The sequence below is a fragment of the Otolemur garnettii genome, unplaced genomic scaffold (genome assembly GCF_000181295.1).
Source record: "Otolemur garnettii isolate 467f Iridium unplaced genomic scaffold, OtoGar3 scaffold00043, whole genome shotgun sequence".
Lineage (NCBI taxonomy): Eukaryota > Metazoa > Chordata > Mammalia > Primates > Galagidae > Otolemur > Otolemur garnettii.
In genome coordinates this window covers 11,426,159-11,447,292 of record NW_003852438.1, presented here as the reverse complement: position 1 = coordinate 11,447,292, position 21,134 = coordinate 11,426,159, and the positions used below count along the sequence as shown (strand labels likewise).

Here is a 21,134-nt window from a genome sequence, read left to right as displayed (position 1 = left end):
AAAACTTTCTGGAAAGAGTTCACCATTCCTTTTTTTTTTGAGACAGTCTCACTATGTTGCCCTCTGTAGAGTGCTGTGGTGTCACGGCTCACAGCAACCTCAAACTCTTGGGCTTAAGCAATTCTCTTGCCTCAGCCTCCCAAGTAGCTGGGACCACAGATGCCTGCCACAACACCTGGCTGTTTTTTGGTTGTAGTTGTCTTTGTTGTTTGGCAGGCTGGGGTTGGATTTGAACCACCAGCTATGGTGCATGTGGCTGGTGCCGCTGAGCTACAGGTGCTGAGCTGGGTTCAGCATACCTGATGTCATTAAGAACATTTATGATTTGTGGGAGGCGGTCAGAATAACAGGAATTTGGGAGAAGTTGATTCCAGCCTTCATGAATGACTTTCAGGGGCTCACTGGAGAAAGTAACTGCAGATGTGGAAATAGCAAGAGAACTAGAATTAGAAATGGAGCCTGAAGATGTGGCTGAATTGCTACAATTTCATAGTAAAACTTGAATAGATGAGAGATTATTTCTTATGGATGAGCAAAGAAAGTGGTTTTTTGAGATAGGCTCTCTACTTTTGGTGAAGATGGTATGAGCATTGCTGAAATGACAACAAAGGATTTAGAGCATTACATTAACTTGGCAAAGCAGCAGTGGGGTTTGATAGGATTGATTCCAGTTCTGAATGAAGTTCTACTGTGGGTAAAATGCTGTCAAACAGCATCACATACATAGAGAAATCTTTGATGAAAGGAAGAGTCTACTGATGTGGCAAACTTCAGTGTTATCTTATTTTAAGAGATTGCCACAGCAATTATCACTCTGCTCAATGAGCAGCCATCATCATTGAGGCAAGACCCTGCACCCGCAAAAATATTATAACCTGCTGAAGGCTGAGATGATCATTATCATTTTTTAGCAATAAAGCATTTTTAATTAAGGTATGCAGTTTTTTTTTTTTTTTTTTAGATATAATGCTGTTCTTCACTTACTAGGCTATAGTATAAATATCCTGGGAAACTAAAAAGTTTGTGTTACTTGCTTTATTGGAACATTCACGTTATTGCAATATTCACTTATTGCAGTTGTCTGGAACTGAACTCAAGATATCTCCAAGGTATACCTGTACTTGCTCTTGTACCTTTTTATTTTTTTATTTTTAGAGACAGGGTCTCTTTTGCCCAGCCTGGGGTGCGGTGTGTAGGCAGTTGTGTGATCACAACTCACTTTAAATGCCTGGGCTCAATTGATCCTCCCACTTCAGCCTCCTGCATAGCTATGAGTACAGACAGACACAACAGCATGCCCAGCTAATTTTCAAACTTTTTGTAGAGATGGTGGTCTCTCTATGTTGCTCAGGCTGGTCTCAAACTCTTTGCCTAAAGAGGCCGAAGTGTTGCCACTGCACCTGACATTTGTACCTTTTAAAATCTTTTGGCTGAGTTATTTGTTCTGCTTTCAACAAGGCTGTATATGAAGTATATACGTATACTCATGAAATAAATTTTCTTCCTACAGAAGTCAAATTTTCTACTATTCTGCTGGGATGAGTATGGGAATTTTGGCCTCTCTACTAATCATCATTTTTATACTGTATAAGTTTATGCCCAAGGTAAGTAGTAAAATCCTCATGCACAATTAGGATGAACTGGGATAACTGAGGGCTATTTTCCTGGGCTGTCTTAGAACACTAAAAATTTGCATTGGTGGCTGATGAGTCAGTGTCCTACTCCTTCTTTGATTCAAAAAGGTACTTTCCACGGTGAAACTTGGAGTCTAATTACAGGCAAATTCTTCTTATTTAAAATCCTGTGCTCTCCTGTGCTCAGTGGGAGATTAAAGTCTCTGCTTCCTGTTTTTCAATTACATAGCCAGGGACAGTTATTTAGCATCTCATCTTCTCAGTGTATCTTACAGACAGTACCATTTTAAATATAAAGGACATCTTTTTGAGAGAGATACTTTTTCGTGCATTTTGAGTAGGTCAAAAATTTAAAAAAACCTTTGTTCCATTTTGCTCCTTTTATGTATGGAAAGCTTATTGTAACTTTTTGCTTTCGCTTCTACTCTCTGTCTTAGAAAAGTCCCATTTACGTCATCCTGGTAGGAGGCTGGTCTTTTTCTCTGTACCTCATTCAACTAGTTTTTAAAAATTTACAAGAGATCTGGAGGTGTTACTGGCAGTATCTGTTAAGTAAGTGTTTCTGGTTTTGCTTTCCTTTTTGTATGTTTTTGGGGTGTTTCAGTAAATTTAATCATGAAAAAAATTGCCTGCTTACAGGAGATAATCTTTCATGTCATTTGTAAAAGTTTTAAAAATCATGAATTTTCACATCTAATCCTTGTGTAGTCATTACCTTCTCTTACATTAAAATGATGCTACTGGCTCGGCGCCTATAGCTCAACCGGCTAAGGCGCTAGCCACGTACACCTAAGGTGGCGGGTTCGAATCCCCAGTCCGGACCTGCCAAACAACAATGACGGCTGCAACCAAAAAATAGCCGGGCGTTGTGGCGGGTGCCTGTGGTCCCAGCTACTTGGGAGGCTGAGGCAGGAGACTCGCTTGAGCCCAGGAGTTGGAGGTTGCTGTGAGCTGTAATGCCACAGCACTCTACCCAGGGGGACAGCTTGAGGCTCTGTCTCAAAAAAAAAAAAAAGATGCTACTAAGGAGAAGATACTGATTTATTGGTATTTGTAAATGTACCTCTCTTTACACAATAAGTAATCTTCTGAAAAAGCTATAAATTGATTTCATTAATATAATCATATTTTAAATAGACTTAGGGACCTTAAATAAAGGACTCTGCAGTGAATTTTTATAAAGTATGAGTCCTGCTCTTTTTCCCCTCTTCCCCCTCGCTATTTTCTACTCTCCCTGTCTCTCTCCTCTTCTCCACTCTCTCCTCATCTCTCTCCCTCTTCTCTCTCCTCTCTTCTCTTCTCTTTTTCTCTCCTCCTTGGGCTGCTCTGCAGCCTCCCTCCCCCACCAATAAAGACCTTTCATACCAAAAAAAAAAGAAGTATGAGTCCTTTGGTCATATAGGTAGTAACCTTTGATTTATCCTTTGAGAGGTGATTAATCTGGATTTTCATATATTGGGTTTTTTAAATAGATAGTTTGAGAGTTGTTCAATGTGTGGCTTTAATGCTCTGTTTGAACTAAAGGAATGTGGGGCAGCAGAAAGTATAGGAATTTATAGAGATAAATACATTCTAATAATGAAAAAAGAGTGAATTATTGAGGAAAGATCTTGTCTGATTTCAATAGATGTGGCTATTGCCCCCCCAAATTATTTTTATCGGATATAGATGAAAAAGAATGCCTTCTGTTCTCATAGGCTACGTCCTCACAGTTGGATTCGTGAGTTTTGCGGTGTGTTACAAGTATGGACCCTTGGAGAACGAACGCAATATCAACCTGCTGACCTGGGCCTTGCAGCTGCTGGGCCTGTGTTTCATGTACTCCGGCATCCAGATACCACACATTGCCCTTGCCATTATCATCATTGCTCTGTGTACTAAGAACCTGGAGTATCCTATTCAGTGGCTGTACATCACCTACAGGTGACTGGAAGGCAATATAACTGTATTGACATGTACAAGGTGGGATGCAGTTGCAGCAAAAGGATACAGAGGTGTTGACCCGGGAGCCTTTGTTTATGAATAATTATTGTATTATTATTCTACATTTGTTTCTTCCTGAGTCTATTTCTTTAGACTCACTGTAGGCATTTTTATATTATTGTTCTAGTTATTTTATATAAAATAAAAATATCCAGTAAAGTGTCATGTGTTCTTGTTACCACTAGGTGGCACAAATTATATCAGTTTTATACCACATGCCTCAAGTCACCTGGTTTCAGATTGTAGCGCATTGGCTCTGCAGTCCTTGTCTTATTTTAAGGTGTACTTCATAGCATGTTATTGCCTTCCATAATGAATATGGAAAGTTCATAGGTTCTGAGGCAGTTAGTGGTTGTCTATTGTAAATAGTGAAAGTGATACCTAAAGTTTGGGAAACAAATGTAATGGACCTCAGTCTTTTTTTTTAACTAATCAAATAATTTCTTTTCTTTCTGTGTTTAATTTATTTATTTATGTATTTATTTTTTTAAACAGAGTCTCACTCTGTTGCCCAGCCTAGATTACAGTGGCATGATCATAGCTCACTGCAGCCTCAAACTCCTGGGCTTAAGTGATCTGCCTGCTGTCAGCCTCTTAAGTACCCAGTACTACTGGCTCATGCCAGCATGCCTGGCTATTTTTTATTTTGTAAAGATGAGGTTTTACTATGTTGCCCAGGCTGGTCTTGAACTCCTCAGGCGATCCTCTTGTCTTGGCCTCCCAAAATGCTAGGATTATAGGCATGAGCCACTTTGGCCAAATAATTTCTTTATTTTGCTTTCGTATTTTCTCTTTTTAACTTGTATACATTTATAGTTAAGTATAATTTTGTTACATAGATATACAGAGGATGGCCAAAAATATATACTCATTTTAAGAAAGGAATTATATTAAAATTGTAATACTTTTGTATATTGTATCTTGTGTTTCTTACAATTGCAGAGATCAAATGTGAACTTGAGTATTACAATTTTAATACAGTTTTTTCCTTTCTTAAAATGTATATACATTTTTTTGGCACCCTCTGTATCATGTAGTGGTGAAGTCAGGACTTTTAGTGTATCTGTCACCTGAATAATGTACGTTGTACTCAGTTAGGTGATTTCTCATCATCTACCCCTTCCCACCCCTCATACCCTTCTAGGTTTCCACTCTCTGTTATTCCTTAGTCTATGTCCCTGTGTATACATTGTTTAGCTCCCACTTATAAATGAAAACATGAAGTATTTGTCTTTCTGTGGACCCAAATATTATACCATCATTTTCTTGTCATTTTTCCATTCATTGGAAAATAAGTGAATTTTTTGTCATTCATAGTCTAATGTGTCAGGAGTTCATTGTAACTAAAGGTGTCTATGAAAGAAAGGTGGGAGTGATGGCACTTGATGTTCGGGCTGTCTGCTGTATGCTTGGCCCTCTGAAGGGAGCTAGAGGTAGGGATAGATATAGATTACTGATTAATGATTCATGATGTTATTTTGGTGGGCACAGAAAGATGTGTAAAGCAGCAGAAAAGCCTGTCCCTCCTCGTCTTCTGACAGAAGAAGAATATCGGATACAAGGAGAGGTAGAAACCCGAAAGGCTTTAGAGGAACTCCGAGAATTTTGTAATAGTCCAGACTGTTCTGCTTGGAAGACTGTTTCTCGAATCCAGTCTCCAAAAAGGTAAACTCTTGGGCAGACATACCAAGCATTTGTCAGGGTAATCATGACCTTGACTTCTAACAGTGATTATACTTCTAGATAATTATGTTGTATTTGTGGCCTTGGTTTATCTCTTAAACTAGGAGTAGTCAAGAGAAAGGTACACATATCGTATGTTAAGCTGTAGCCTGTTTCCTCAGGGAACTATCTACTCTAGCTTTGATTGTGGCACTGAGTTGGGAAGACTAGAGACATATTAGATTTCCCCTCTGAAAGTTTTGTATTGCTTTGAGTTAATGGGTTTATTTTTCCCTTTTAGTTGAGAGCAACTGTACCAATGAGTATGTGGAGTTTCAGTTTGGAATCCTGTTGGCATAAAGTTTATAGGGCCATAAACACAAATAACTGTGTAATGCTCCTTAATCTTATCAGGATTATGGATGAGTAAAGGAACCTTAGCACTTCCGTAACTACAAAAGGTAGGGTAGTGCTTATGAAGCAGGATAGCGTTGCGAGAATATTGGCCTATGATCCCAGCTTTTCTTCTCTCCTTAGTTTTTGCTTTAGTCTGCTTACCTGCCAGAGTAAGAAGAAGGATGTTGGCAATACTCAATGTAATTTGAACTGTAAGCATATCAAGGGTTTCAGCTTGTTCTTATTTTGAAAGAAAACATGAAGGACAGAAGGCAGATTGCTAATGTGTAATTCATCTTCTCTTTTCTAGATTTGCTGACTTTGTGGAAGGCTCTTCCCACCTCACACCAAATGAAGTTTCTGTCCATGAGCAGGAGTATGGATTAGGGAGCATTATTGCCCAGGATGAAAGCTATGAGGAAACATCCTCTGAGGAGGAAGACTCACATTCCCACTGCCCCCCCATCACACAAAACAATTTCTTGACGTAGGTGGTGGTCAGTTATCTTTATGTGGACTTTCTTGGAGCCTCACTGGCTCATGTGTGTGTTGTGTAGTTGCTCCAGCCCTTTGAATCAGAAGCAGAAACTCCCACTGACATGGGAACCCGAGGCGGCCTCCCTCTGGAAATGGTCTGGGTGGTCTCTGTGGGATCCCTGAGGAAGGAGAGGGAATAAAGTAGTAAATGCCTGTTTATTAATTGATCACCCCTCTTTCATGTTCCCAGAGTAACTGGATAGCCGCAGCACGGTGTTCTAGCTCCTCTTTGTGGTGTTTCTGCCACAGGCTGGCCCTCCCGGGTCAGAACCGGTTCAGACCTTAGGCTGCAGCTTCCAGAGAGAAATCCACAAATCTGAACCTTTTTCACTCCTGTCTTTCTTTTAGTGACTTTAGAATTAAGACTTGATTTAACTCTTTTTTGGAGGAAAATGGATTTTTGTTAGTCTTATAGAACAAGCAGGTGCTCCAGAGTGACAAGCCCAGTTGGCTCCTAAGTCCCAGGAGCTGCTGTTCTGAGCTCTGAATTAGTTCTCACACATGTCGTATTTAAATCTTGTTTGCTTTTAGGGACATGCCTGCAGGCTGTTCAGTAGCTGAGGTGTCTTGGGCTTTTTGTTATGTTCAACTTTTCATTCCATCTTAAAAATCACATTTGTGTTCTGACCTTCCTAGTCCTCCTTGCCCCCCTTTCCTTTTCTGAAGGGTATATTCCCTTACTGTGGAGTATGTACAATTCAGAGTTTATTTCATTTCTTATACATCCTTCTCCTTAGTTTACAGCATTATTCCTGCTAGCTAGGAGAAGTGATCTTGCTTAGGGGATATTCACATGCTTTTTACAGGTATACATTTTTCCTATCAGTGGGTCATATAAGCTTTGAGTTTCTGTGGAATCAAGAAACTATCTCCTTTTTCTTTCCCTTCTTCTCTGTCTACTCATTCCTTTTCAGCCTTTCCTCAATTACCTGTATTCCCCCAAATCTAGCTAAGCCTAAGCCCTGAAATTATCTATGACGTTTTCTGATGTACAGTTTATAGCTGCATAGCTGATAGGAAATGGACCTCCAGGTTATCTTCATGCCTCTGGATGCTCACTCAGCCATCAGGATTAGACACATTTTTCTATGAACTTACTTGCTATTCCATTTCTGACCTGAGATTTATGCTGCCTTTTATTACAGTGGCATTAGTTTCACATTCTTTTCCTGTTGGAAAGTACCCTTATAGACCAGCAGTGTCATTTATGAGGGAGCAAATTCCCAAGTGTCTGTCATTTGCTTGGTTCTTTCTTTGTGATCTTCACCCTCATACCTCAGAAAAAGCTGTAATTACTTTAGCCAGGAAGACAGATGCTCATGGCAAGAGCACAGCATCAGCTTTCCTGGCTTATGTACCATGATCATGGGGAAGGCAGATAACTTTTTTAAAAGTCCTTTTTTAAAAAAGGACTCTTTCAGACCACCCATTTAGCAGGTAATTTTGAAAGGCCCTGACTTCATTGCTGACTTCCAGAGAGTCAGCTCTGAGATGCCCTCTGGGTTGATTGTTTCTACCAGTATTTCCCACAGCCTTAAAGTGTCCTAAAGAGAGAACTACCTCAATTGGCAGCAAAGAGACATAGAATGGAAAGTGAGCAGCATTCAGTCAGGAAGTATGGGTTAGATTTGCAGGATGAAAGGAACTTTGGTAAACTATTAGGCCTTTGTGAATTCTGTACGTAGCAAAATTTTATCCCTCCAACAAGAACTATTAAAACCTCTGAAATACACTTTTAAACTTTATTTATAGAAACTGAGAACTAGCGTATTTGAGCATAAGTTGATTTGAAAGAATAATTCAGTTGTACAAATGAATGGTCTCAGGATTCTCTGTAGATTTTAGTGCCTTCTTCAAAAGAGCCACTCCTTAGGAAGGTGGGAGTTTGCCTCTAGGGTAGCTTTTCCTGATGTGTGTCTTTATTTCAGTGAGAAAGCATTGTAAAAGACTCTCCTCCTATTTTGTTTAGTAAACTCCTGTGAAATACAGTTTCCATCTTAAGACCAGTTTTTCCACTGTTTGGCATTCACGGTGAGTAAAATCGAACTCAATATATTACTCCCTGTCTGGTAGTTGGAGACTTGAGCTGTAGGCGGTGGAGGTGACAGTTGGTCCTGTAGCATGACAATTGTTCTCAGATAGAGAAGGATGATGTTTCTTGTGTGTGCTGTGTGTCCTTGCCCTGCCTGCCTTGTGGCTCTGCACAGATGCTGCAGTGCCTCTGTGCGCCTGGAGATTGCTTGACTTCATAAGCCCTTCAAGCTGCTCTTGTCTCCCTCTTGGCCACTTAGTCTGCTGGCTCAGTCACCACTTAAAAAGCCCCCGTTTAATTTTCTCTGGCAGCTACACCTCTTGCAATTTCAGCACAGTCTCATCTCTTAGGATTGAAGGGATAACTATGGGACGCCCTGGACATTGGAGCCATGTCTGCTGCCACGTCAGCATCTTGATTGGCAAATATCAAGCCATAAATGGGCTCCGGGGCTCAGGTCTCATCAGCATTGGAAATCTATTGCCTCTAATCGTTTTGACCAAGTTGTGTAGAGCGTGACTTCCATTAATGGAGAATGTAAGAGGCAATCGGTATAAAACATTTCCCTTTCACTTTCCCACTCAGTTTGTTTTCGTGAGACCAATGGAATATAGTGATCCCAAACAAGGACAGTTTAGCAACTTGGATACCTTCTAATAAGGAATTCTTATCAGCCACTGCATCCCACCAAAGCTATTTTATTTCTCCCCAAATTCATGATTTTATGGCTGTTACAAAGGGAATTTTGTTGATGACTAGTCTTACTATTCCATTTATGTTAATTCATCCATTCTGGGACTCAGTGCTCTCTTCACTGATTATTCCTTTTAACACAATCCCTATTTGGCATATATTATAGAGGTTTTATGAATAAAAGTTCCCAAATAAGCCTGATAGTCTCCTCAGGCCCTGATATCCACAGAAGGCCTGGGAATGGATTTACATAATTGTCCTCAATCTTTTTGTTGTTTCAGAGAAAAAAAGATGGGCTTAGAGGGATGCCTGCGTAAAAATGGTTCCCAGCTCTGTACTCATAACTTTTCTCTAAATTGAGTACTGAAAGTTGAAGTACGAGGAAAGGAAATTAAATGTCCTTCTAGTATTCCTTTGGACTCAGGTCTGACATATGAGATAATAATCTGTATTGAAATGCCAGGAATTTTATCTGAACCGAGGAAAGGACATTTTGACAGATTTATTGTACTTCCATTTATACAGGCACTGAAACCAAGTAGTAAACATATAAAATAGCCATTGCACAAAGCAAATGCACCTAAACCTTCTATTTCTATTTGTGTTTTAATCAGAAACTGATTTTTTTTTTTTTTTAGGGGAACCTATGTAATTGTTGTGACCCAGTGATATCTTTTGGTAACTTAGCTTATAGGTTCAGGTTGCTATTGAGTTGGATTCTAGATGGATACTACCTTGAAAAGAGTGTTTGGTGCCTTATGTGACAGGAGCCATAGCCTGCTGGGAATAAACAAGGCAGATTCATGCCAACATCAACTTATAGCTTTAGGGGGGATGGGAGTGGGTCACACAGACCCCAAAAATGTGGGATTTGGATTTCTACACCACCCACCCATGTGTGTTGTCTTCCTTTTTTCACACTTGTTTGGTGATAACTTGAAAATGATGAAATCACCTTCTCTGACCTTGACTATAACATGAGTAGTATTCTTATGTTAATATAATAGCTCATCCTATGAGCACTAGAAAGTGTTACAGCCTTCGGTTGCCACAATTCCCATGTTTACGGAATTGATGTTGAAGTAGCAGAGCTAAGCAATTACTGGGTAAGTTTTAGCTTGTGGGTAATGTCTTAGCACTATTTAAATAAAAGATTTGTCATTTGGGGCAGCATCTGTGGCTGAGTGGGTAGGGCGCTGGCCCCATGATACCCAGGGTGGCAGGTTCAAACCTAGCCCTCGCCAAACTGCAACAAAAAATAGCCGGGCATTGTGGTGGGCGCCTGTGGTCCCAGCTACTCGGGAGGTTGAGGCAGGAGAATTGCCTAAGCCCAGGAGCTGGGTTGCCATGAGCTGTGTGACGCCACGGCACTCTACCGAGTGTGATAAAGTGAGACTCTGTCTCTACAAAAAAAAAAAAAAAAAGGATTTGTCATTTGTGTTAAAAATAAATGTTCATGAATGTTTGTAAAGAAAAAAATTATCAGGGATGTGTCTTTGCCCAGGGGTCTCATTTTTACCCTCTTTTCTATAAGAAAAAATAATTATGTATTATGAATTTTTTCATTTTTATTGTACAGTTTGTAAGTAATCACAATTTTAATAAAGTTTTATAGACATATTAGTCTCTTACTGAGCATGTGCTTTTCTTGTTTGGTGCTCTTGTTTTAAGTAATCAGCTATTAACTCCTCAATTTCGTCTTTCTGATGAGATGGCTTTTTTCTTACCTACCTCTTCCCATCCTGAGTCTGTGGTGGTCTATTTCTATCCTTGGACTGGATGATTTCCCAAAAGGTCACATCTCTAAGGGGTATTTTTGCAGGAGTAGCAGCTTATACTACTGTACTACTCATAGAAAACTAAAACAAAGGTTATTCCTAGTCCAGGGAGCTGCTCTGATGGTGCTTCAATTCTCTTCTCTATTATTATTATTTTTGGCATAAAGTATGTCTTGTTTGTCCATTGGGGCAGGAGGAAGACTGAAGATCAGCTATGGGATGCCTACTGAGAGCTTTGCATAGGGTGGAAGAGGGGCAGAGCTGTAGTGAACATTAGGAGCCATGGAATAATTCTTGTGTCTGGGCCCAGCTTCTGCACTAGGAGTCTGGTACCTTCTGTTTTCTTCTATGTGCTGGCTATTTTCTTTACTCTAAGAATTCTTTATAACATTTATACTAATTCTGTATCTGTCTTCTCTCTTCTCAGTTATTTAGACTGTATGGAAATCCCTTGTCTATTTTTTTAAGACAGAAAATAGGCAAAATAGGAAGAAAACAGCATGTGGACCATATGTAAATTCATGTAGATTAATGCACGTAAATGACATCTTTTCTTCCTTCTATGCTACTAGGTAAAAGACACAGGTGATCATTAATGGTTGAATTAATAAAAACTTAAAGCATAATTGCTGGGTGTGCTACATCATAGGGTTTTAACGAGGATAAAAAAAGATTAGGGTGAATAAAGCAGCTCTCAGACTTTAACATGCACTGGAATCACCTGGTAACAGTACAGATTCTGATTCAGTAAGTCTGTAGTGGTGTCCAGGATGCTGCATTGCTGATAAGCTCTAGGTGACTCAGATGCTGCTGGTATGTGGACCTCATTTTGAATAGCAATGACGTAAAAAGTGTTTAGCTTGTTGCCTGGCACATAGTAAGTACGTAGTAACTGGTAAATGCTGTTGACTGTAGATAATTCATAAGAGCCAAGAAGACCCTCTTGTCCACAAATACATTTCTTACCATATCTAAAAATTTCATATTTTTATTATCTAACATATATATGTGTATATATATATTTTGTTTGTTTGTTTTGTTGGTTTTCCTGGGACCATAGGCACATGCTACCATGCCTACTAAATTTATTTTTGTAGGCTTGGCACCCGTAGCACAGTGGTAATGGCACCAGCCAGATACACCAAGGGTGGCAGATTTGAACCTGGCCCACGCTTGCTGAACAACGACAACTGCAACAAAAAATAGCCGGGTATTGTGGCGGACACCTGTTGTCCCAGCTACTTAGGAGACTGAGGCAAGAGAATTGCTTGAGTCCAGGAGTTTGAGGTTGCTGTGAGCTGTGATGCCATAGCACTCTACCAAGGGTGACATAGTGAGACTCTGTCTCAACAAAAAAAACAAAATTATTTTTGTAGAGATGGAGTCTTGCTATATTGTCTAGGCTGGTCTCAAACTCCTGGTCTTGAGTGTTCCTCACACCTTTTAGCTTCTTAAAGTGCTAACCACCATACCAGGCTATGAATTTTATTGGATATAAATTACACTTTAAAAAGCTGACCCCCCACTCCCAAATCCTTTGGTGCTGATTTCTGGTAAAGTTGAAAGGGCAGCAATATGATAAAATCAATTCACTCATCAATTTTCTAAGAGATACTAACTTTATAAAAGGTACTTGCTGAGCACAGTGGCTTCCACCTATAATCCCAGCACTCTGGGAGGCCAAGGTGGAAGGATCCTGTGAGCTCAGGAATTCAAGACCAGACTGAGGAAGAGCAAGACCCTATCTACCAAAAATAGAAAAAACTAACTGGGTGTGGTGGCAGGCACCTGTAGTCCCAGCTACTCAGAAGGCTGAGGCAGGAGGATTGCTTGAGCATAGGAGTTAGAGGTTGCAGTGAGCTATGATGTTGTCACTGCACAATAGCTGGGTGACAGAGCAAGACCCTGTATCAAAAAACAAGATAATGTCAAAGTGACATTCCTGTTTTCCTTGAGACCATTTCATTGTCAAAGAAAAAGTGTTTTTGCATTTTTCAGCAGCAGCTTCAGATTATCACCTCTCAGAATAATCTTGTCCCATAAGACAACTTGGGTTAGATCATTTTTTTCCTGAATATTCTGCTGATAAATAAACAATTGCTTAACATTCCACTCAAATATATTCTCCAGATCAGCAGTTATATCAAATGCAATGAATCCCAGACCACTCCTTTCTCCAGGCCCGGTGAAGTCTACATGTTATAGCATGATCTGCAGCATGTGCAGCCGATCACTCCTGTCTTGGAAGGCAGTGGTGATGAAGCGGCTAACAGTGAATGCTGCCAGCATGCTCAGCGAGAAGGCAGACGGCAGCAGCACCATGTTCATTACCACCTTCTCCCACTAGCCCCGTCTCCGCGTGCACACCCAGGCTCCCATTTGGGTGGCAGTCTGGCTCCCTTGGGACCATGTTTTGACGTCATTTCCACTCAGCTGTCTCTCTGTCTCTTTTCCTTGCCTTTTTCCCCCTTCAAGTATATATAGTCCGTCAATAAATTATGCAAAGGCAGGTTGATTTGGAACCGCTGACAGGCCAGGCTTATGCAGAGTGCTTCTTTGAGAGCAATGGGGTTTGGACCTTGCACCAGGTGGCGTGGCTGGGAGTTGGAGAATCAAATCTGTCTTCAGTTAGGATCTAAAATTGTCTGATTTGTTCTTTATGCATGCCTGAGAGAGAGGGTAGTAGGTAGAGGGGCCTGCTTTCCTGGGTAGATGAGGGAGTACTTGGAAAACAGGGTTTTATGAGCTGGTCATTTATCAGAGGGAGCTATTTCCCACTGGGCTAATGCCCAGGAAACAGCATCTCAGGGTCTTACTCAGTATCCTGGTAGTGAATAAGAGTTAAAATTAGAAACATCAGATCTTGGGATGCAACCTATGGCAGCCTTAGGGCCAGGAACCTGCGTTCTGTTCCTGACTGCTGTGTACCAGCTGTGGAACTGTGGGCACATTGTGTAACCTCTCCAAGCCTGGCATTTGCCTCTAGTTTTTCTTTTCAATGAGTATCTATCTACCTTGCTTTCCTTAAGCTAGTGCTATTCAGTGAGACCATACAGGTAGGCGTTCAGTGAAACCGGGAGAGCTATGCAAATGTGAGATATTACTAAAACCTTTAACCTTTGGGTCTCCATGAGGGGGTCTCATTCATAGGGTGGAGAGGAATTTGTGGATTTGTCTGCTTAGCTCCCCCAAATAATCTCATAACACTCTTCACTCCCAATTAGAAAGAGTTGATTTAAGGGAAATACGATTTCTTTGCTAGGAAGACACTCCACCCTACCTTGACAAAATTCTTGACTTGTCCTTAGGAAATCATTGCCTTGGCTATAAATTCCATTCTCTGGGTCTCATTTCCAAATTGAGGAGACAAGGGAGCAAGAACTTTCCCCCTAAGCTTCTCACCTAAGGCCAGCCAGGAACCCTTTCCTACCTGCAGAGAGACTTAGCGTCTCCCTCTGGGGTGCAGGCCATGAAGGGTTAAGTAGCCACGCCTTCAGCAGGAGCAGCCTGGACTTTGTGCTGAGCAGCCACCTCTGGCCTCCCCTGGTCTGACAGGCACAGGAAGCCCCAGCTGGAGGAGGCAGCACAGAGAAAGGTCAGAAGAGTAGACGCTGCTGGCGAGAGGAGGGCAGCCTCTGCTGGCTTCCTGACACCATGGACAGCTCCCATTAACTAAGACGCCTCTCCACCCCTGGGAACCCAGGCTCTTTTGCCCCCTTCCTGTCAAATTGGGATTTCATCCACCATTCTCAAGGGACACTGAAGTTATACCCAGTTCCAGTGTTGGGTGAGTCCTGCCTTGACCTGTCACTGCTCCTCATTAACACCTAGGGGTGCTCCATCTGGGCCTTGCTTCCTTCCCCCTCCCCACCTCTATCCAATCATATTCTCCCTCTCCTCAAATCTAAAATCCAAAGAAGATGCCTTCCCCCAACCTACCATCTGCTGCTCACCTTCCTGCCAGGTTAGTTAGCTTTATTTAAAATCTGGAAAACATGAGATAATAATAGTGCCTACTTCATGGGATATTGTCAACATCAAATGAAGTATTCTATGTGGTGTTTAGAGCCCTGCCTGGCCCATGGTAAATGCTGCATGCTTTCTAGAGACTGCTATGATCAGTAGGTATTCTTACTGCTTCCTCAATTGTGTCCTAGGAGGTAACAGGTACTTTCTTTTCCTGGAGCTTGAGGAAGGCTGAGTGAGGGGAGAAGGAAGCCTGTGCCCCTTGGTGCTCTGCTTCCATCCTGCTTGCCCCCCTTCTCCCCTACCCCAGTTCAGAGATGCGGGCGAGAAGGAGGATGTGTCTCTTTTACTCCTGTTCCGGGGTGGCACTGACCATTGTACAGTTCTGTCCTCACCCCGCCGCCCCGCCAACTCAGTCTCACAGGGAAGGCTGGACTTCCTCCTCAGGGAACACCTGCCATGTGCCTAGTGCGTGCAGACTTGAGCCTCACAACCTGCCTGCAGCTCCAACTCTGTTCCTCCTTGCCTACTCCTACCCACTACTGAAAAGCTGGGTGTGTCCCTCCAGGGCAAGGTCCATGCCAGAAGTTTACAGGAAAGCTGGAGATGGAAAACTCAGGCTGGATGTGCAGTTCCTTCAGAGGTCCTGACAGCCACTTGTTTGTTGGGGAAATAACCCCCACCTTCATTTTCTTTGAAGTATTCTCTCTTTTTTTTTTTTTTAAAAAGAGACAGAGTCTTACTTTGTCACCCTCGGTAGTGTGCCGTGGCGTCATAGTATACAGCAACCTCCAGCTCTTGGGCTTAGGCAACGCTATTGCCCTAGACTCCTGTGTAGCTGGGACTACAGGCGCCTGCCACAATACCCAGCTATTTTTTTGTTGTTGTTGCAGTTTGGCTGGGGCCGGGTTCGATCCCGCCACCCTTGGGATCACTGAGCCACAGGCGCCACCCTGAAGTATTCTTTTATAGAGGCACTCCTTCCTCTGTCCCCTAACTCGTCACCTCCAGTCCCATTTGTTTGTTTGTTTGTTTATTTAGACAGAATCTCACTCCGTCACCCTGAGTAGAGTGCCGTGGCATCATCACACCTCATAGCAACCTCAAGCAGTTGGGCTCAAGTAATTCTCTTGCCTCAGCCTCCAGAGTAGCTGAGACTACAGGTGCACACCACCACATCCTGCTAATTTTTCTATTTTTAGTAGAGACAAGGTCTTGTTCTTGATCAGGCTGGTCTCTAACTCCTGAGCTCAAGCAGTCCACCCACCTTGGCCTCCCAGGGTGCTAGGATTACAGATGTGAGCCACTGTGCCCAGCCATCCCCATTTATTTTAAATTTTTTTTTAAGAGACATAATCTCACTCTGTTGCTGGGGCTAGAGTACAATGGAATCATAGCTCACACCAACCTTTAACTCCTGGGCTCAAATGATCCTCCTCCCTTAGCCTTCTCAGTAGCTGGGACTATAGGTGTGCCCCACCATGCCTAACTAATTTTTAAAAAATCTTTTGTGGGCTCGGCGCCTGTGGCTTAAGCAGCTAAGGCGCCAGCCACATACACCTAAGGTGGCAGGTTCGAATCCCCAGCCCGGGCCTGCCAAACAACAATGATGGCTGCAACCAAAAAATTGCCGGGCACTGTGGCGGGCGCCTGTAGTCCCAGCTACTTGGGAGGCTGAGGCAGGAGACTCGCTTGAGCCCAGGAGTTGGAGGTTGCTGTGAGCATGATGCCATGGCACTCTACCCAGGGGGATAGCTTGAGGTTCCATCTCAAAAAAAAAAAAAAATCTTTTGTGGAGATGGGAATCTCACTATATTGCACAGGCTGGTCTCAAACTCCTGGCTTCAAGTGACTCTCCTGCCTCGCCTTTCAAAGCTCTGGGATCACAGGTGTGAGCTGCCATGCTTAGCCCCAGTCCCCAGCTCACCATAGCAATGAAAGGAGAGGAGAGACCTTTGGAAGAAATTCTGAAACGGGTATAGGAGGGTTGGGTGACTGAAATAGGAGCTGTGAGAGGTAAGGGATTGGGAAGAACGCTAAATAGTTGGAGAGCCAGGACCCTGGCCAGGGCCCCAGCACAAGAGGAAGAGGGCTTTCTGTACCTGGCTGTGGCACAAAGCTTGGTTGATGCTTTCCTCCACAGCCTCTCTCTTGCAGCCACCACTCTGCTCCTCTGTTGTACCTTCCTTCCCTGGGGGGTCAGAGGCAGGTGTTTCTATCCCCCCTCCCCCGAGCAGAGGACTCTCCCACCTCCCACGGAGAGTTTCCACCTCCCTCAGTGTGGACTAGCCTAGAGGCCTCACTGAGGGTGGGGGCCTCTCTATGGAGCCAGGGCAGTGGGGAACGGGCTCTATTAGGTCCTTCAGCCTTCCTCCCCTCAGATAATTACTGCCCCTAAAGCTGAGCTGGCATCAGCAAAATGCCCCACTCACTTCCAGGTTCAGTAGCCTCTCTGGACATGTCTCTCCTGGATGGTTCCGTGGGGGTGGAGGACCTTGTCCTCCTGGAACCCCTGGTGGAGGAGTCTCTGCTAAAGAACCTTCAACTGCGTTATGAAAACAAGGAGATTTATGTGAGTGCATATGGGTCCCCTCGGTGTGGGCGGCCAGAGGGTTCACATACTCCCACCTTCACCACCCCGGTTTCATTCCTTTCACCTTCCCTCCTGTTTCCAGACCTACATTGGGAATGTGGTGATCTCGGTGAATCCCTACCAACAGCTGCCCATCTATGGCCCAGAGTTTATAGCCAGTTATCGGGACTGTATCTTCTATGAGCTGAAGCCCCATATGTGAGTAGAAGGACGAAGGGAAAGCTGCTGGGCCCCGGCTGCTGGACAGTGAGGCATCCTAATTTCTTCTAGCCCTTCCCCTGAAGGGGGTTCTCCAGCTATCCTGCTTCCCTGGCCCTCTGGAGGCCCCTTTCTAGGCCTTTCTTTGCTAGGCTTGTCCAGGTGGGGAGAGTGGATGTAACCAGGAGCTGGAGACTAAGAGAAAGGTGACATCTTGGACTGGCCCACATTGGTCATTGCCTGTTTTCTACTCCCAAGCTACGCACTGGCAAATGTGGCATACCAGTCACTGAGGGACCGGGGCCGAGACCAGTGTATCCTCATCACAGGCGAGAGTGGAGCGGGGAAGACTGGTGAGACCCCTGGCTGGGGGAGCCCGTGGAGTCACCTCTCCAGCCACCCCCTTGTCCTACACCAAACCAGGACTAGTCCTGTGCCCCCCACCAAGCTCTCTTTCCAGTTTTTCTGACTGTGAGGGGTGGTGAGGTGCTGGGGTGATGGAAGCTGGGGGGCTTCCCAGGTGGGAACCCACACAAGCCTTTCTTGTGCTCAGAGGCTAGTAAGCTGGTGATGTCTTACGTGGCGGCCGTCTGTGGGAAAGGGGAGCAGGTGAACTCTGTGAAGGAGCAGCTGCTTCAGTCAAACCCAGTGCTGGAGGGTGAGAATTCCAGTCTCTGCCCTCTCTGTCCGATATCCCCCACCAAGGCCAGAGTCACTCGGCCCCAGACCCCCTTCCCCAGTGCTCCCCAAACGCTGCTCTCATTCAGCCTGAGAAGTCTAAGCCTGGCGCAGGGCCTGGAAGCCGTCCCCACTCCCTTCTCTAGTCCCTCCTCTCCCCTCAGACACCTCACTTCTCCCTTTCTTCATCTCTGCAGCTTTTGGCAATGCCAAGACCATTCGCAACAACAACTCCTCTCGATTTGTGAGTGAACAACCTCCCAACCTGCGGGGAGAGGGTGCAGGGAGGGGGCTGAGAGGGAGGAATGCTGCCCGGACTGGACTGGACCGTGCACAGGGAGGTGAGAAGGGGAGGAAACAAAGCCCCTATCTCTGGTTTCTCTGAAGGGCAAATACATGGACATTGAATTTGACTTCAAAGGATCCCCCCTCGGCGGTGTCATCACAAACTGTATGTGTCCCCCATGTCACTCACTTCTCTCTGCTGCCCGGCCACAACACTCCTTCCTGCTAGTCTGATGCTATAGGAAGGTGGAATATTGGGCTTCCCGGTGACCTCCCAGCGACTAGGAACACCAGTGGAGGGTGGAGTTAAGAGGGAAGCTAGGCCTCTCTCAAGGCCCTCAGGATGTTATTTTCCAATTCTCTGCCAGACCTGCTTGAGAAATCCCGCGTGGTGAAGCAGCTCAAAGGGGAAAGGAATTTCCACATCTTCTATCAGCTGCTGGCAGGAGCAGACGCACAGCTGCTGAGTATGTGCCTGCCCTGGGTCTCCAACCCCCAGAACCTCTGGTCCCGTTGGGTCCCCTCTTCCTTTGAGCCTCCTTCCAGACTTTCCCCTGCTGTATTCCTCACCCAGAGCCTCAGGCACCCATTGTTGGGAACAAATCCCCTGACCTATCTATTGTCTTCCCTTCTGAGGTTTTATTGTCAGGGATGTGCCTTCTTGCCTCTCCCTGCTCTCACTCCTCCATCCTGCCTGGGTTCCTCTTTCCTCCAGCTAGCTTCACACACGGAGCACTCACTCATCTGCAGCTGCCTTCCTACCTTCAGTGACAGGCTTTATTGCCCACTCAGCAGGGAAGCAGGCAGGTGTTGTGCTGAGGAGCTTCAGTGAGCTCTAGGTGAATCTGTCCTGGGCTTACGTTTGCCTCATTCGGGACCCTGACTCTGATTTTCCCTTCTTAGCTCTATGGAGGTTTCATTCATTCATTCATTCAAACATTTCTTGAATACTATGATCAAATACTATGCTAGCCTCTAGGGATACAGGGTTCAGTAAGACATGAGCCCTGTCCTCAAAGAACCTAGAGTCTTCTAGGGATGGCATAACAGACATGAGAACAGTTCCACTGCAGTACCGTGTGATCAAGGCCATCAGGCCCATGCAGGTGGCTACGAGCAGAAGGCATGGAGTCCCTGCCTTGTGCTAGGGAAGCGCCTACGCCAGCCTGGATGCTGGACTGGCCTCAAGTGGCTGTGGGTGGACATCACTAGAGGATCTGGTAGGATGTTAAGTCCTGCCAGAGTTCACTGTGTGTTTGTTTTCTGGGTATTCTGTGCTGAACCTTTGCTATCTCCTTTTCCTTTCTGGAGATCTCTGTAATCTCTAAGAGCCCCGCGGTCTTATTCTCCTTCCTGTCTTAATAGTCTTGATCATGTTCCATTTGTGTAAATTGTAACGTCTTGTTCTGCTGATTTTGTCACCTCTTGGTTTAAGCTGACTCAGGGTCAGGTTTCCCTCGTGTCATTGTCCCCAGGCTTTCTGACTCATTCTCCCTCCAGATCCTCCTCCTAAGCAGGCTCTTGTTTCAAAATTGTGTGCCAGGAGAAGCTGCCATTAAACTCTAGTTTGAGGGATACTCCCTGATTCTCAGATCACTTACATGACAGATAATTGACATCTCTCAAGCTCCATGATTAACCCATCCTTACCATCTCTGGTAAACAGCTTTGATCATTCCATTGATTCACTTATTAAAAAGAGAAAAGATCCTTCATGCCAGACAGGTGCACAAAATATGGAGATGAGAAACACAGTCCCAACACAGAAGTTGCTTGTTTGTGGGAGCTAGAAAAAAACAAACTTAGTCCAGGTGATATGAGTTGGGACAAAGATTCACTATTGGAACAATGAGAGCCATTTGACTTAGTCCCTCAGTATTAGAGAAAACTCCAGAAGAGGTGAAAGGATCAGGGGACACACTATTTGCTGCTTTGTTGGTACTCAGTGGACAGACAATGAATGGACCAACCTGGGCCAAGAGTGAGGTGTTGAGCTAGAGGTGGGGGAGAGGTCTGTGCTTATCCTTCTTCCCCCACCTTCATCCTTCCAGAGGCACCTGAGCAGGATGGAGGGTTTGCTTATTTGTTATTATTTTAAACAAAATTTAAACAAAGTTTAAAACTCTGAAAGTGGGGGGTTGAAGAATAGAATAAGGCTTTTCTTTCATAAACGTTGGAAAGGAAACCCAACAATATGAATGCCCAAACCCTGAATACTACTTAAAAATTCAGTCTATCATCATAGGAATTAATGACCCCAAAAGGCAAGAGGCAAGGGAAGCACTGAAAACAAAAATGGCTACTTTGAATAGATGAAAAAGCCCACCTGGGGCAACACTGTGAGGTGTCAAGGCTGGAGGCCCCCCGAGCCCAGTACTAACCCTCTTCCCCTCGTCAGAGGCTCTGAAGCTTGAGCGGGATGCAAAAAGCTATGCCTATCTGAACCAGGAGGTGTTCAGGGTGGATGGCGTGGATGATGCTGCCAGCTTCCAGGTTGTACAGGTAGGTGCCCAGGGTGGGCTAGACTTGGGCCTGTAGGTTGTCTCTCTCTCTCTTTTTTTTTGCAGTTTTTTTTGCTGGGGCTGGGTTTGAACCCGCCACCTCCAGCATATGGGGCCAGTACCCTACTCCTTTGAGCCACAGGCACTGCCCATTTTTTTTTTTTTTTTTGAGACAGAGCTTCAAGCTGTCCCCCTGGG

The 21,134-nt window shown here is 44.2% G+C and overlaps 2 protein-coding genes across 5 annotated transcripts in view; both read left to right on the top strand.

The window, feature by feature from the left end:
* NEMP1 (nuclear envelope integral membrane protein 1) overlaps positions 1–8,462 on the top strand; it is an 11,623-nt gene extending 3,161 nt beyond the window's left edge. The window contains exons 2-7 of one of the 4 annotated variants that reach the window (XM_023513631.1): positions 1,511–1,604; positions 2,072–2,186; positions 3,332–3,557; positions 5,109–5,282; positions 5,986–6,162; positions 8,182–8,462. In XM_023513631.1, the coding sequence (XP_023369399.1) occupies positions 1,511–1,604; positions 2,072–2,186; positions 3,332–3,557; positions 5,109–5,282; positions 5,986–6,162; positions 8,182–8,194 (799 nt within the window). In that variant the 3' untranslated portion in view covers positions 8,195–8,462. Of the gene's footprint in view, positions 1–1,473; positions 1,605–2,071; positions 2,187–3,331; positions 3,558–5,108; positions 5,316–5,985; positions 6,163–8,181 lie in introns of those variants that run through there. The other 3 variants (XM_023513632.1, XM_023513633.1, XM_023513634.1) reach the window with 3 other exon arrangements.
* A 5,823-nt stretch (positions 8,463–14,285) lies between these two features.
* Positions 14,286–21,134, top strand: part of MYO1A (myosin IA) — a 23,004-nt gene continuing 16,155 nt past the window's right edge. The window contains exons 1-9 of the mRNA XM_023513614.1: positions 14,286–14,502; positions 17,120–17,253; positions 17,357–17,472; positions 17,731–17,825; positions 18,026–18,130; positions 18,348–18,394; positions 18,538–18,601; positions 18,804–18,902; positions 20,834–20,937. Of these exons, the coding sequence (XP_023369382.1) occupies positions 17,140–17,253; positions 17,357–17,472; positions 17,731–17,825; positions 18,026–18,130; positions 18,348–18,394; positions 18,538–18,601; positions 18,804–18,902; positions 20,834–20,937 (744 nt within the window). The 5' untranslated portion in view covers positions 14,286–14,502; positions 17,120–17,139. The remainder of the gene's footprint in view (positions 14,503–17,119; positions 17,254–17,356; positions 17,473–17,730; positions 17,826–18,025; positions 18,131–18,347; positions 18,395–18,537; positions 18,602–18,803; positions 18,903–20,833; positions 20,938–21,134) is intronic.